Source organism: Phycodurus eques, chromosome 1 (genome assembly GCF_024500275.1).
Source record: "Phycodurus eques isolate BA_2022a chromosome 1, UOR_Pequ_1.1, whole genome shotgun sequence".
NCBI classification, from domain to species: Eukaryota; Metazoa; Chordata; class Actinopteri; order Syngnathiformes; family Syngnathidae; genus Phycodurus; species Phycodurus eques.
In genome coordinates, this window is record NC_084525.1 from 30625326 (window position 1) to 30640014 (window position 14689).

At 41.5% G+C, this 14689-nt stretch overlaps 1 protein-coding gene across 4 annotated transcripts; it reads left to right on the forward strand.

Annotated features, from left to right (window-relative positions):
* The first annotated feature begins 4864 nt into the window (after positions 1 to 4864).
* Positions 4865 to 14409, forward strand: LOC133408397 (mitochondrial carrier homolog 1-like). 4 transcript variants are annotated; one of them, XM_061687287.1, is made up of 12 exons: positions 4865 to 5038; positions 7229 to 7313; positions 7400 to 7506; positions 7602 to 7664; positions 8695 to 8752; positions 9190 to 9241; positions 9479 to 9538; positions 9623 to 9716; positions 11697 to 11744; positions 11818 to 11885; positions 13090 to 13165; positions 13240 to 14409. In XM_061687287.1, exons 1-12 carry the CDS (start codon positions 4883 to 4885, stop codon positions 13300 to 13302), a joined length of 930 nt encoding a protein of 309 aa, XP_061543271.1. In that variant the 5' UTR covers positions 4865 to 4882; the 3' UTR covers positions 13303 to 14409. The 4 variants fall into 4 exon arrangements, with proteins under 4 accessions (XP_061543271.1, XP_061543262.1, XP_061543252.1 ...); XM_061687278.1 differs by having other exon boundaries at positions 7599 to 7664; positions 13240 to 14408; XM_061687268.1 differs by having other exon boundaries at positions 13101 to 13165; positions 13240 to 14408.
* The last annotated feature ends 280 nt before the right edge of the window (positions 14410 to 14689 follow it).

Here is a 14689-nt window from a genome sequence, read left to right on the forward strand (position 1 = left end):
TGACCTGACTGAAATTAGTTGTGAAGGCAGCTGTATGGCTTGAGATAGAACCAATCTGCAGGTCTTGGCTTCGCCCTTGTGGTGAACCATCGTTATCAACCCACAGAAGAAAAAAAAAAAAAAAAAAAAAGCTTGAACTCCTACACTTGGGGCAGTGGACCCCATACTCCTGTATTACCCTCCAAATGTCTCCCCCAGGGACACAGTCAAATGCCTTTTCCAAGTCCACAGACCCCATGTAGACTGGTTGGGCGAAGTCCCATACACCATCCAGGGCCCTGCTGAGGGTGTGGAGCTTGTCCACTGAGCCACGGCCAGGACGAAAACCACACTGATCCTCCTAAATCTGAAATTCGACTTCCCAACGGACCCTCTTCTCCAGAGCCCGGAATAGACCTTACCAAGGAGGCTGAGGAGTGTGATCATTCTGTAGTTGGAACCCACCTTCCGATCCCCCTTCTTAAAAAGGAAATGTGTAAATTAAAGCAGCTCACATGACAGGACTCTTAAAGAAAGGTGTACTTTGATCAACCGTGAGTTAAAGAAATTACTAATAGTTTACTGTTTGTGAAACCAGATGTCTGTGTATGTGTGAAAGATGACATTCTAGTTATAAAAAGCGGCGGAGCGCAATGTAAAACACTTCTACTGTCTATGCTTGAATCTGTCATACTGTACGTCACACTATCAAACAATGGAGCCTTTGTGTGTGCAGATCAACAAGGCCCTTTCTAAGTGAATATAAATGGAAGATAGGGTGCCTTCCTCTAATCCATCATGCAGTAACCTTCATCCCCTAGCAAATCAAACAATATCTTAGATCCACCTGGAGAGTTGGTGAGTCCTTTAGATTTAGGATGTGGCTAATCTGTGCAGCTCTTTAACAGCTCCCAGTTCAGCCTCTGCATTTTCTTGCGGCTGAGGGATCACAAGAGATGAATTGCACGTGTGGCTTTTAAACGGATTAGCTTCAAAAGGATGTTCTTGAATCTCAGACATTCAGGTCTGACACGTCTGACCAACCAAGTGTCGTATTTGGACTAGTGGAACGCCTTTTGTTGTGATTGCACTGTCTCCATTTAAATCATGGATGCTAAAGCCTTTTTATATACACATCCTGGTACTGAGGGGTATAGCTGTATTAAAGCCAAAAAAAAAAAAAACTCGCAGGAGTTGTTGACATCTAAGCTCAAGACATAAAATCACTAGCGACTGGTGATCCCTGTTTGCTTGGGCCATTTAATGGATTGTCTGAATGTCGCTGCTTAGAACAACCAAAAATAAAGCATTTGGAATCCCACGGCCGGACTGGGATGGTTTTTCTGAATCCTGGATCATATGGTGCTGCTGATGTTGTCTCTACGCTTAACATGTTTGTGACTCCTCCAAGACGAGGGCACCTTGACGAGCCTACGTCCTTGAGCGCGAGGCACTGTTGATTGGACACGACCAGAAGCGAGGCCTCATCAGCCGCTCTGCTGGACATGAGAGGGACATTTTAAAAGGTCTGATAAGACGACATAATTGCAAGAAAAGCATGATGGGGGTGGTGAGATAATTGCAGCTCAGATGATGAAACAAGACTTCCAAGCTTATGATTGAGAGAAACCTGATTACAGAAACACATTTAAACATGTAATCTATTCTGTGCTGAACAATGAGGACAAATGAGCTTTGAATAACAAAGTGATGTTCAGTAGTGCGAACATTTGGCTGGTTCCTTGATCCTGTCTGTGTCCTTGAGACAGACACAGGTCTGTCATAAAAATGTGATGCAAAATGATACAAGTCATCAGTTACCATAAAACGTCATGCATGTGAGATGAACAAAAACATTTTCAGTGGAGTCAAGATTCTTTTCTTGTTTACACTGGGTCAAGGATTTTCCTCTTTTTCTCCATTTTTCCTCAATAAAATGGCCAAATGCACTGTTATGTAGGCCTTTACAATGGATATAAAAAGTCTCCACCCCCTGTTCAAGGCCAGGTTTTTGTGACATAAAAACAAAAAATAGACCAAGACAAATCATTGCAAAATTCTGTCCACCATAAATGTGACCTAAAACTTCTACACCTCAATTAAAAGGAAAAGTTTTTCGAGAGGGGAAGTAAAAACGCACGGCGACAATGTGGTTGCAAAAGTATGTACACCCTCCTACGGGAGTGAGTCTAGGTCGAGTACTTTGGGTGGGAGGAGCCCATGACTTAATTGTGGAAAATGCCCTCCTGAAACCACAGCAGGGGTACAGCCTGAACTGATAGCCAACCAAACAAACTCATTATCATGCAATGATGTATTTTTTTTTACAGTCTCTCACCTGCTACCTGCCTGACTTCTTTTTTTTTTTTTTTTTTAAATAACATGTCCATCTATTGAAAAGCAGACATTTTCAAACAGTGTTTCATAAGGTGTCCTGTCGTAGACTAGGATTTAACTAGATTTAGCACATGTAGTTATGGCAATGAAAGTGACCTAAAACTGCCAGAATTTTTTAAAAACTGAAAATAAAACACCCACACTGCAAAAATTCAAAATCTTAAAAGAAGAAGACTTGTTTTTACACAGAGACTTGTTTCAAGCTAATTTTTACTTCTTACTACTTACTTCAAATAGATTTTTTTTGTAAATAATAAAATAAACGATAATATATTTTTATACTTAGAAATACTTTAGTCATGTTATCAAATAATTGGTTAATTAATTCAAATTAAATGAATAATAACATTTTAAAATTCCAATGACGTATTCCAACCTTAAAAAGAACTATTTTACATATTTTGCATAAAAATAAAAATGTTCCCCCTTTATCCATAAATGACCTGACCCGTATGTCGGTTTTAAAAAATGAAATGAAAAAGTTTGCCCAGCCCTCTGCTCATATTTACATCAAAGCTACACAACTGATGGACCTAAACATACTATGAAAGCAACTAAAGACATTTTGAAGGTTAACAAGTGGAATTTTCTTCAATGGCTTGATATGGTGTGTTTTTCACAAATAGAAGACATAAGTGAAGGCCTTAACAACCACAAACAAGCAGCAAGTAAAAGCCTGAAAAAGAATCTCCAGTGAGGAAACTTGATGATGTCCATGGGCTCCAGACTTCAGGAAGTCATTACCTCCAAAGGGTTTTCATTCAAATAATAATAATAATAACAATCATTTATTAACAATTATGTTAATTACAAAAAATACTTGTAAATGGAGATTGTCTGCATAAAATGGATATAATTTCTAACTAGTAAATGGCATATTTTGTGAAATATCTTCAATTAAAGTCCACAATTCAATTACCTTGATTGTTTTATTTGGTGTAAAAATCCATCCATCCATTTTCTGAATCGCTTATCCTCACTTGGGTCGCGGGAGTGCTGGAGCCTATCCCAGCTATCTCCGGGCATGAGGCGGGGTACACCCTGAACTGGAAGCCAGGAAACAAGGAAACTAGGAAACAAGGGAATGAGGAAGCTAGGGAACAAGGAAACAAAACAAGGAAATGAAACGAGGAAGCTAGGAAACAAGGAAGCTAGGAAACAAGGAAACGAAACAAGGAAACGAGGAAACAAGGAAAAAAGGAAACAAAACAAGGAAACGAGGAAGCTAGGAAACAAAGCAAGGAAACAAGGAAACGAAACAAGGAAAGGAAACAAGGTAACGAGGAAGCAAGGAAGCTAGGAAACAAGGAAACGAAACAAGGAAAGGAAACAAGGGAACGAGGAAACAAGGAAGCTAGGAAACAAGGAAACTCGTTGTAACGAGGAAGCTAGGAAACGAAACAAGGAAGCAAGGAAACAAAGAAGCTGGGAAACGAGGAAACAAGTAAGATAGGAAACAAGGTAACAAGGAAGCTAGGAAACAAGGAAACGAAACAAGGAAAGGAAACAAGGAAGCTAGGAAACAAGGAAACGAGGAAGCGAGGAAACAAGGAAGCAAGGAAACGAGGAAGCGAGGAAACGAGGAAGCCAGGAAACAAGGAAGCTAGGAAACAAGGAAACGAAACAAGGAAGCTAGGAAACAAGGAAAGGAAACAAGGAAGCTAGGGAACAAGGAAACGATTCAGGTGAAAGCTGTAGGAGTAGTTAGCAAAACATATATCAAAATATAAAATATATAAATCCTGAAAAAATGCAAAACATTTCACATATTTTTCCTTCAAAAGGTCGCAGGTCATTTCCTAGACGCGTTACGATATCGCACGCATTGACTTTTTTGTGCGTCTGGGTCCCCTCTATATGCGTACCAATTTCAGAGCCGTAGATCATACGGATCACCGAGTTGTCCTTTGGTGTACTTTCGGCACGGTCCTAGGGGGCGCTGGGGAGCCCTTTTTTGAAAATCACACCCGAAAACGTGAAATTATCAATTTTGTCACTAGGCCCAAAGTAACATCGTTTGTCCATCCATTATCTGTACCGCTTAACCTCACTCGGGTCGTGGACTGCCGAGCCTATCCCAGCTATCTCCGGGCGGGAGGCGGGGTACACCCTGAACCGGTCGCCAGCCAATCGCAGGGCACATAGAAACAAACACCCATTCGCACTCACATTCACACCTACGGGCAATTTAGAACATAAATGTAAATAAGGTGCACATTCAATGAACTGCGGGGAACCTAAACACACATTATTCATGTTCCGTTAATCCTGATCATTCATGAACATTACGGATTAACATCTTTATTACTGCAACAGTTCAACCTTTCATTGTCACTGAAGGACCTCGCAGGTCTACCTGCTCGGGCCCTAATAACAATTAATCGTGGGTGCAGAAAAACATAATTGAAATATTGGAAAGTGTCAAAGCGGAAGTGATTTCAACTATGACAGTGAGTGACTGCTTCCGTCCACTGGCACTTCCGTGGCAGGCAAGCTAGCTTAAAGAATGCATTCGCAAGGGAGCCTTCCCACGGCGCAGACAGGCGATGTGGAGCAGACACCGGCACCGACAGGCGCTGATATGGACGCCGCGGTCCTGCTGTTGGGAGCTGGGATGACGGCCGCCACGCATCCGCTGCTTTATGTCAAGCTGCTCATCCAGGTAAACCGCAGATACGAAGACAGCTAACTTTAGCCGGTGGAGCCATGCGAGCCCAGCGGTCACGTGACCGCCCTGCTGTTTTATTCAAATGGCGCCCCACTTTTAATTCCGCGCAAGATGTGACGTTTCCATTTTGGAATTGATAGTCGATCAACTACTATGCGAGCGCTTACGGTTTCATGTGCTTTCACTTTCTTACCATTAGACTAAACCGAGCAGAAAACATTGTTTTGATCAATTTATTTTAATGTGTATTCTATGTGAATAAACTATTTTTTTTTTAAAACTTGCATCTACTCATTTGAAAATAATTTCATCATTAGGCACGGTTTACATCGTGTCTAATGATGAAATTATTTTCCGTTTTTTATTTTTTATTTAATTACACGGTGGGTACGGAAAGTATTCAGACCCCCTTAAAATTTTCACTCTTTATTATATTGCAGCCATTTGCTACATTCATTCAAGTTCACCCCCCCCCCCCATTAATGTACACACAGCACCCCATATTGACAGAAAAAAACGGAATTGTTGACATTTTTGCAGATGTATTAAAAACGAAAAACTGAAATATCACACAGCCATAAGAATTTAGACCCTTTGCTGTGACACTCCTATTTAAACTCGGTTGATGTCTATTTCTTCTGATCATCCTTGAGATAGTTGTACACCTTCATTGGAGTGCAGGTGTCATGTGGTCAAAGGAACTGCCTGAAGAGCTCAGAGACAGAATTGTGGCAAGGCTACAAAAAGATTTCTGCTGCACTTAAGGTTCCCTGAGCGCACAGTGGCCTCCATAATCCTGAAAGGGAAGACGTTCGGGACGATCAGAACCCTTCCCGTCCAGCCAAACTGAGCAATCGGGGGAGAAGAGCCTTGGTGAGAGAGTAAAGAAGAACCCAAAGATCACTGTGGCTGAGCGCCAGAGATGCAGTCGGGAGATGGGAGAAAGTTCTAGAAAGTCAACCATCACTGCAGCTCTTCACCAGTCGGGGCTTTATGGCAGAGTGGCCCGATGTAAGCCTCTCCTCAGTGCAAGACACATGAAAGCCCGCATGGAGTTTGCTAAAAAAAAAAAACACTTGAAGGACTCCAAGATGGTGAGAAATAAGATTCTCCGGTCAGATGAGACCAAGATAGAACTTTTTGGCCTGAATTCTAAGCGGTATGTGTGGAGAAAACCAGGCACTGCTCATCACCTGTCCAATACAGTCCCAACAGTGAAGCCTGGTGGTGGCAGCCTCATGCTGTGGGGGTGTTTTTCAGCTGCAGGGACAGGGAGACTGGTTGCAATCGTAGAAAAGATAAATGCGGCCAGGTACAGGGCTATCCTGGATGAAAACCTTCGCCAGAGTGTTCAGGACCTCAGAACGGGCAGAAGGTTCGCCTTAAAAAAAGACAATGATCCTAAGCACACAGCTAAAATTACGGAGTGGCTTCAGAACAACTTCCGTGACTGTTCTTGAATAGCCCAGCCAGAGCCCTGACTTAAACCCAATTGAGCATTGAGACCTGAAAGTGGCTGTCCACCAACGTTCACCATCCAACCTGACAGAACTGGAGAGGGTCTGCGAGGAGGAATGGCAGAGGATCCCCAAATCCAGGTGTGAAAAACTTGTCGCATCATTCCCAAAAAAACTCATGGCCGTATTCGCTCAAAAGGGTCCTTCTACTAAATACTTAGCAAAGGGTCTGAAAACTTATGGCTGTGTGATATTTCAGTTTTTCGTTTTTTTAATAAATCTGCAAAAATGTCAACAATTTAGTTTTTTGGTCAATATGGGGTGCTATGTGTACATCTAATGAGGAAAAAAATCAATAACTTCAATGATTTTAGCAAATGGCTGCGATATAACAAAGCGTGAAAAATTTAAGGGGGTCTGACTACTTTCCGTACCCACCGTAGCTCCATTGCTACACTAATGTTGTGTCTGAGATGATGACGTAACTATTATGTCATCCTTGTTCCTCACTCTCCAGGCATAACTAATTGAGTCACACTTAATCCAACTAAGTGTGGCTTGATTGGTCACGCCTGGAGAGCGAGCTTGTCAACCACTTTACCGGTGACTGGAAGGCTGTTTCCTGCTCTGTTTCTATTACGTATAAATTTACACGAGGCAGGAGCAAGATAAGAGTGCGATTTGAACTCGCACTTATCATCGGGTAGTTTCTTGCATTTTCTTTCAGGTGGGACATGAACCTCTTCCACCAACTGTCGGCACAACTATGTTTGGAAGGAGAGTGTTATATCTGCCTGGCTTCTTCTCTTATGGTGAGTGGACTTGGCCATCAACGTCTCCCGCGTCTTTGTCCGGTAAGTTGACGGCAGCGCAGAATGAATGCGTGATTTGGTTGCAGCACAGCACATTGTTAAGGTGGATGGAAAGAGGGGACTGTTCCGTGGCCTGTCACCACGTATCGCATCTATTGCCATCTCCACTGTAATCAGGACCAAAGCCAAAAAGGTAAAGATGAAGCCGGATCCCCTCTTTTGTCAGAGAAATCCAAAGATCATGCAATTAAAAGAGCATATTGTCTTCACGTTGTTGTTCTTCAGCAGGGTCAGCCTGTATCCAAGAAGGATGACATCATGCAAACCCCTCTGAGGAAAGTCATGAAAGAGGTACAGTCAGATTTTCTGAGACATTGTGACACAATGTTTACATCTCTGCTATACAGTGAACCCTCGTTTATCGCGGGAGTTGGGTTCCAGAACTGGGCGCGATAAGCGAATTTCCGCAAAGTAGAGACACCATATTGATTTCATTATTTAACGTGTATTTTGACCTTTTAAAACCCTCTCTATCATATTATTCATAGGATAATCATATCATAGGGTATCACATTGTTGCACACTACTTAAAATTGAATTGAAATTGAAAATTGGAGCAAAGTTGAACACAAAAGATCACAAACACAGCACAGCGTAAAATGCAACCACGCGATGTGAAGGCTTGATGCTAAACGAAAGGCGAGACTGCCGAGATGGGACAAGGAGAGATGCTGGGCAACAGTCAAAGCGCCAATCACAGCCCCGGCTAGAAAGCGTGATGCTGCGATTAGTCGTCTTCTTCCCGTGGACCAACAGCAGCCCCTGTGCAATGCGCTCTGTCACCCAGATCTGATGCTTTGTGTTATGCAAGACGCTTTCCATTTTTTCCCCGACTGTTTTTCATGTTTTTTTGCTATATAATTTTATTTTATGCTTGTTTTGTTATTTTTACATGAGGAAATACTATTTAATATAATAATGAATTTAAGGGAGAAATGTGGGTTTTCACTTATCTCGATTTTTCTAGATTTTTCCAGAACATTTGCGAAATAATTTCCATATATATAACTGAAGACCCCCACGAAGTCGTGAATCCACGCTAGTCGAACCGCAAAGTAGCGAGGGTTCACTGTATTCGCAATTTGTGAATTAGTAGTTTATGAATCCATTTTATCAAAATGATGAAAAGGAAAATACAAACTGTAGAGAGCATCATGTCGTTTAAAAACGGAACTTTTTATTATCATCTCAGCACTCCATTTATGTGTAAATAAAGTGTTTGCATTGTGACCTTTTAACCACAAATTTGATCTTTCCTTGCAACTGCTTGTTTGAACGTTTGGTTAAAAAGAGCTCCCTTCATGCCGTTTCTCCTGTGTAGACCTCTCACGAGATGGTCATCCAGTGCCTGTCCAAAATAGCTACTCATCCTTTTCACGGTAAGATGTAATGTGTGCCTGGCTAGTTGTCGTGCTCGAGAGTTTAAAGGCTCAAAGACGATGACTTCGCAGTCGGATGTGAATAATTTCAAGTCAACTAAAGCAACCCCATCGGGTATGTGAGCAGCGCTGTGTTGCTGTGACATTCCAGCACGGGTCTCTGACACCCACTAACGGCTATGTTGACGATCTTTCAGCCATTCAAACGTGTATAGAACTGAAACTATCAACAACAACAAAAAAGATATACAGTATCCCAAAACATGAGAAAAGCTTGCGCATGCTGTACACTGACTACTTTCCATTGAGATATTGCATATATGCAGTATCGTGTACTGTGTATATACGATATTTTTTTGGGGGGGTAATGGCGATGCATATGTTTCTCTTCTTTTTTCGTGAACGTTTTGATTGACGACTCTCCTTTCCTCCGCCAGTTATGTCAGTGCGTTGTATGGCCCAGTTTGTTGGCAGAGAGGTCAAGTACAGGTAGGACCTTCCACATAATGTATCATATCAAACCTCTGGGATTTCATTTTACACAGTTGTCACTTACAATGACATATGAAAGTCGCACAAGCCTCGCATTTGCTCCACAGAAGCCTTCCACCATATGTGACAATGTTTAATCAAAATGGGCTACGCTAACACATTGGGAGCTGCTGTCAGCTACTAAATAGCAGTGCATTAAAAGCCATTTTTGTGAATTTGCTGTTGTGTTCACAGTGGAATTTTCAGTAGTATCGGCAGGATTTTTAAAGAAGAAGGAGTCGCTGGATTCTACGTGTGAGGCATCCTCATTAGATTTCACTACAAGTCTGTGTGGCTTAGCTAGCGAGCGCTGTGAATTGACCGTTGTTGTGTCCGCAGTGGTTTAATGCCTCACATGCTCGGTGAAGTCCTCTTCTTGTGGTGTTGCAATCTACTGGCTCACTTTATTAACACCTACGCTGTAGACGACAGTGTAAGTTCATTCTCTTCACGTACACTAACAGCAGTTATTCACGATCGGCTTTGGTTGGGGGGGAAATATTTGAACAATGCAAGTTAAATGTTAGAAAGTCGACCAGAATGGTGCTGCCCAGCATAAATGTTTTATTTATTTCATTTTTTTCCCCCAAAATGTTCTCATTAGAATGAGAAAATTTCTCGTTCAAACGGGAAACAAGTTTCTTCCCCCCCCCCATGTCCCTTTAGGGGCTCTGTACACAGCACTCCATATTGATAGAAAAAAACAACTGTTGAAATTTTTGGAGATTTATTAGAAAAGAGTGTGAAATATCACACAGCCATAATTATTCAGACCCTTTGCTGTGACACTCATATATTTAATTCGGGTGCTGTGCATTTCTTCTGATCATCCTTAAACTTGTTCTACATCTTCATTGGAGTCCAGCTGTGTCTAATAATACTAATTGAAGTTGATTAGGAAAGCCGCATACCTGTCTATATAAGACCTTAGAGCTCACAGTGCATGTCAGAGCAAATGAGAATCATGAGGTCCAAGGAACTGCCTGCAGAGCTCAGAGACGGAATTGTGGCAAGGCACAGATCTGGCCAAAATTGCTAAAAAAAAAATGATGCTGCACTTAAGAGCACAATCCTGAAATGGAAGACGTTCGGGACGATCAGAACCCTTCCCGTCCGGCTAAACTGAGCAATCGGGGGAGAAGAGCCTTGGTGAGAGAGTAAAGAAGAACCCAAAGATCACTGTGGCTGAGCGCCAGAGATGCAGTCGGGAGATGGGAGAAAGTTCTAGAAAGTCAACCATCACTGCAGCTCTTCACCAGGCGGGGCTTTATGGCAGAGTGGCCCGACGGAAGCCTCTCCTCAGTGCAAGACGCATGAAAGCCCGCATGGAGTTTGCTAAAAAAAAAAAAAAAAAAAACACTTGAAGGACTCCAAGATGGTGAGAAATAAGATTATCCGGTCGAATGAGACCAAGACAGAACTTCTTGTCCTTAATTCTAAGCGGTGTGTGTAAAGAAAACCAGGCACTGCTCATCACCTGTCCAATACAGTCCCAACGGTGAAGCATGGTGGGGGCAGCGTCATGCTCTGGGAGTGTTTTTCAGCTGCACGGACAGAACGACTGGTTGCATTCGAAGGAAAGATGAATGCGGCCAAGTACAGGGATACCCTGGACGAAAACCTTCTCCAGAGTGCTCAGAACCTCAGACTGGGCCGAAGGTTCACCTTCCACAAGACAATGACCCGAAGCACACAGCTAAAATAACGAAGGAGTGGCTTCAGAACAACTCAGTGACTGTTTATGAATGGCCCAGCAAGAGCCCTGACTTCAACCCAAGTGAGCATCTCTGGAAAGACCTGAAAACGGCTGCCCACCAACGTTCACCATCCAACCTGACAGAACTGGAGAGGATCCCCAAATCCAGGTGGGAAAAACTTGTTGCATCATTCCCAAAAAGACTCATGGCTGTATTAGCTCAAAAGGGTCCTTCTACTAAATACTGAACAAAGGGTCTGAATACTTATGGCTGTGATATTTCTGTTTTTCCTTTTTAATAAATCTGCAAAAATTTCAACAATTGTTTTTTTTTCTGTCAATATGGGGCGATGTGTGTACATTAATGAAGACAAAAAACAAACTTAAATGATTTTAGCAAATGGCTGCAATATAACAAAGAGTGAAAAATGTAAGGGGGTCTGAATACTTTCCCTACCCACTGTAGCACCCTTATGATATATGGTGTGTATATATAAATATATAGTCGCCGATAAATGTTTCCAAAGGTCCAGTCAAATTTTCTGTCGTACACACATTACATAAATGTTCTGTAATTGAGTCCATCACCCACCCATGCCTCAGGAAAAAGTCTCATACGCCTTACATATCCTCTGCAATACATATATAAAAAAGAATGCACATACATTATTGACATTAGTTCTGGTTGTGTTTTTGTTGTTTGCTTTGTTTCTACAGTTCAGCCAGGCCTCAGCGGTGAGAAGTTACACAAAGTTTGTGATGGGTGTAAGTTCAACATTCTTACGGTACACACGCACCGTTTCCCCTGTGCCTCAAAGTCAGTAGTTGTTCTCTCTAGTTTGCAGTGAGCATCTTAACTTATCCATTCATGCTGGTGGCTGACGTTATGGCGGTCAACAATTGTGGGTGAGTCACTCCTTGAAACGCATCATATTCTTACTATACATGAATATTGGCAGTTCATAGCACACCCCAGTTAATTCAGTATTTTTAAAATGTATTTTTTTTTGGGGCTGCTGTCTATTTCTATGTAAACGTCTCAAGTGACACACATCCCATATGGCTGTGTTTACACTGACAGAACACATGAAACAACCTGCATGCGCAGATGCCCACATTGCACGTAAATAACACAAGTTATGACAACATGGAAGTAACAATGATAGCGTGGTTATAGAAAGCCTACACACCCATGTTCAAATACTATTTTTTTTTTGGTGATATAAACAAAACGAGATCAACATAAATTTGTTTGAAAACTTCTTCTACCATTAATGTGACCTATAACTTCAAAATAAGGATGGGAGGTGGACACAAATGGCCAGCATAGAGCCCAAAGGGCTAATGTGTTTGTGTTGTTTGGGCACACGTGGGTGTACTATATATACTGTTTGCAAGAGAAAGTATGTGAACTTTGCAATTACCTGGATTTCTGCATGAATTAGTCATGAAATAATGTTTTAAAATGTGAAAATAAAGTGTGATCTTCATCCAAGCTCGAACAATAGGCAAGCAGTATTTGTAAACTAAAACCACACAAACAAAAGGAATGGTGGGAAAAAGTCACGTTTCCAAGAGCTAATCAAAAGTCACAACTCGGCTAACCTGTAGTTCAGGCAATGTAATGAAATTGACAGCGTATTTTATGGCAAGTTTATGCAGAAAACCAGGTAATTCCGAGATCGTCACATCCTTATTCTAGCAACAGGGCATCAGTATATTTTGAAGATGTCAAGCTCACATTTACAGATGTGCGCTTTTCTGCTGCATTTACTGACATCTGATACGTTTCAGATATTTACCCACATTTGGAAGAGAAGTTCTCAGATTCTGTGCGTTTCCCCCTGTTTATGCTGTCATGATGCATATTTCAACTGTGCCACTTGAGAGCAAAAAACACAATTGTGTGAAATGACTTGAATCATGTAGTGTAAATACTACATGGTGTTTTTTCGAGGAGCAGCCACTATCTGCTGGGTACCTTCCTCTGCTTGTTGATGGTGGTTAAATCCTGTTTGATCAGGTGGACGATCGGTCAATTGTACTTTTTAAAGCCAGGAAGAAGAAAAAAATAAAGTACATTACATTATTTTGATGACCATTTTGTTAGTTTGACTGCAGGTCTTCCTCCTCACTCGCCCATCTTCACATCCTGGCTGCATTGCTGGAATTACCTCAGCCACAAGGTATTCTATTATTCTGTTCTTGAATATGTAGATGGTGACTCTGTTGACTTTAAAGTTAAGTTCCTTGTTGTCAGGGTCTCTTATTTCGAGGATCCAGCTTCTTTTCTCGCCGCGTGCCTGTGACCTCCATCGACTGATGTCACCATCATCATCAATATCATGTACTGGACTGCCATCATTGCAACTATTTAAGTGACATTCAAAAAGTTTGATAGTTTTATGTAAACAAAATATGTCACAACGAATAGAATAAGAAGACACAATTGATTTATTGATAATTTTTTTTTCCCTTTTTAAGGCACGGTGTATGAGTGGCTAGCATGTCTGCCTCACAGTCATGAGGTTGGGAGGTTAAATCTGGCCTCTTGTCTTCCTGTGTGGCATTTGCATGTTCTCCCTGTGCTTCTGTGGGGTTTCTGCGTACTCCAGATTCCTCCCACATTCCCAAAATATACATCTTAGGCTCAGACTTAATTGTCCAAAGGTATAAATGTGAGCATGAATGGTTGTCTAAATGTGCTCTGATTGGCTGGCAACCAGTTGAGGATGTGCACCACCTCACTCCCAAAGTCAGCTCGGAAAGGTTCCAGCTCACGAGTGAGGGTGGATGAGGAAATTGATGGATGGGTTGTTTTTCCCTTTAAAAAAAAAAAAAAAAAAAAGTTCTCTGGCTTCTTGTTTAGTCATCAGTTTCAACAACAGTCAACAGTTTTTGTTAAGACAAGCATCTCATTAGCACATCCTGTTGAATTTGGTGAAATGCTGAAGGCCACTTCCATCAGTCCACAGAAAGCAGAAAACCGTCCAATGTCAATATTTTGCATCAGAACAGATATGAAATGTGATTAAACTTGGTGACTTTGAACAAAGTGTGGGCAATGTTGATGAAGACAAAATATGGAAAAAAAAAAATGTTTGAGATGGACAAAAACCCTTGTTAGTTAAAACCATATCATTGAGCATATGGGACTGTGTCACCTCGTTTCCGTTATGGGTTGAGGATTTCAAAAGGGTTTTGTGAGATCGATTGTTCTGACATTTGAGTCAGAAGTTAAATAAAGAGCTCCTGTCCTGAAGTCAAACTTTCTCCTCCTGTTTTACTTTAGACTCTGCAATGTTCTTTCCCAGTGTAGTGTTACCAGTGGATTTCTTTACTGTATTGACCATATAAAACTGGAATACATTGGCTCATTCAGTAGAGTGCAGACCTCTTCCATGGCCGAACTGTTAAAATGAAAACAAAAAATAAAAATAATTGTACATCTTCGGCGTCTTAACTCTTTGTTCATGGAAGACGAACACAGGGCTACGGTGCCATTTTGATTTGGGTGGAGTGGGATTTGGGAGTATTTCCTTGTGTGTTTTTTGGACATGGCAAATATAGATGATTCTGATTTAGCCAGATCCTCACCTAAATCTAATGGGTTCTTCCATGGTCCATGCACCACCCATCTATGAAATAGTGTGGAAATTGGTTTTGGACTATTTAAGGATTTATTTTTCAAAATGTTTATTCTACAATAT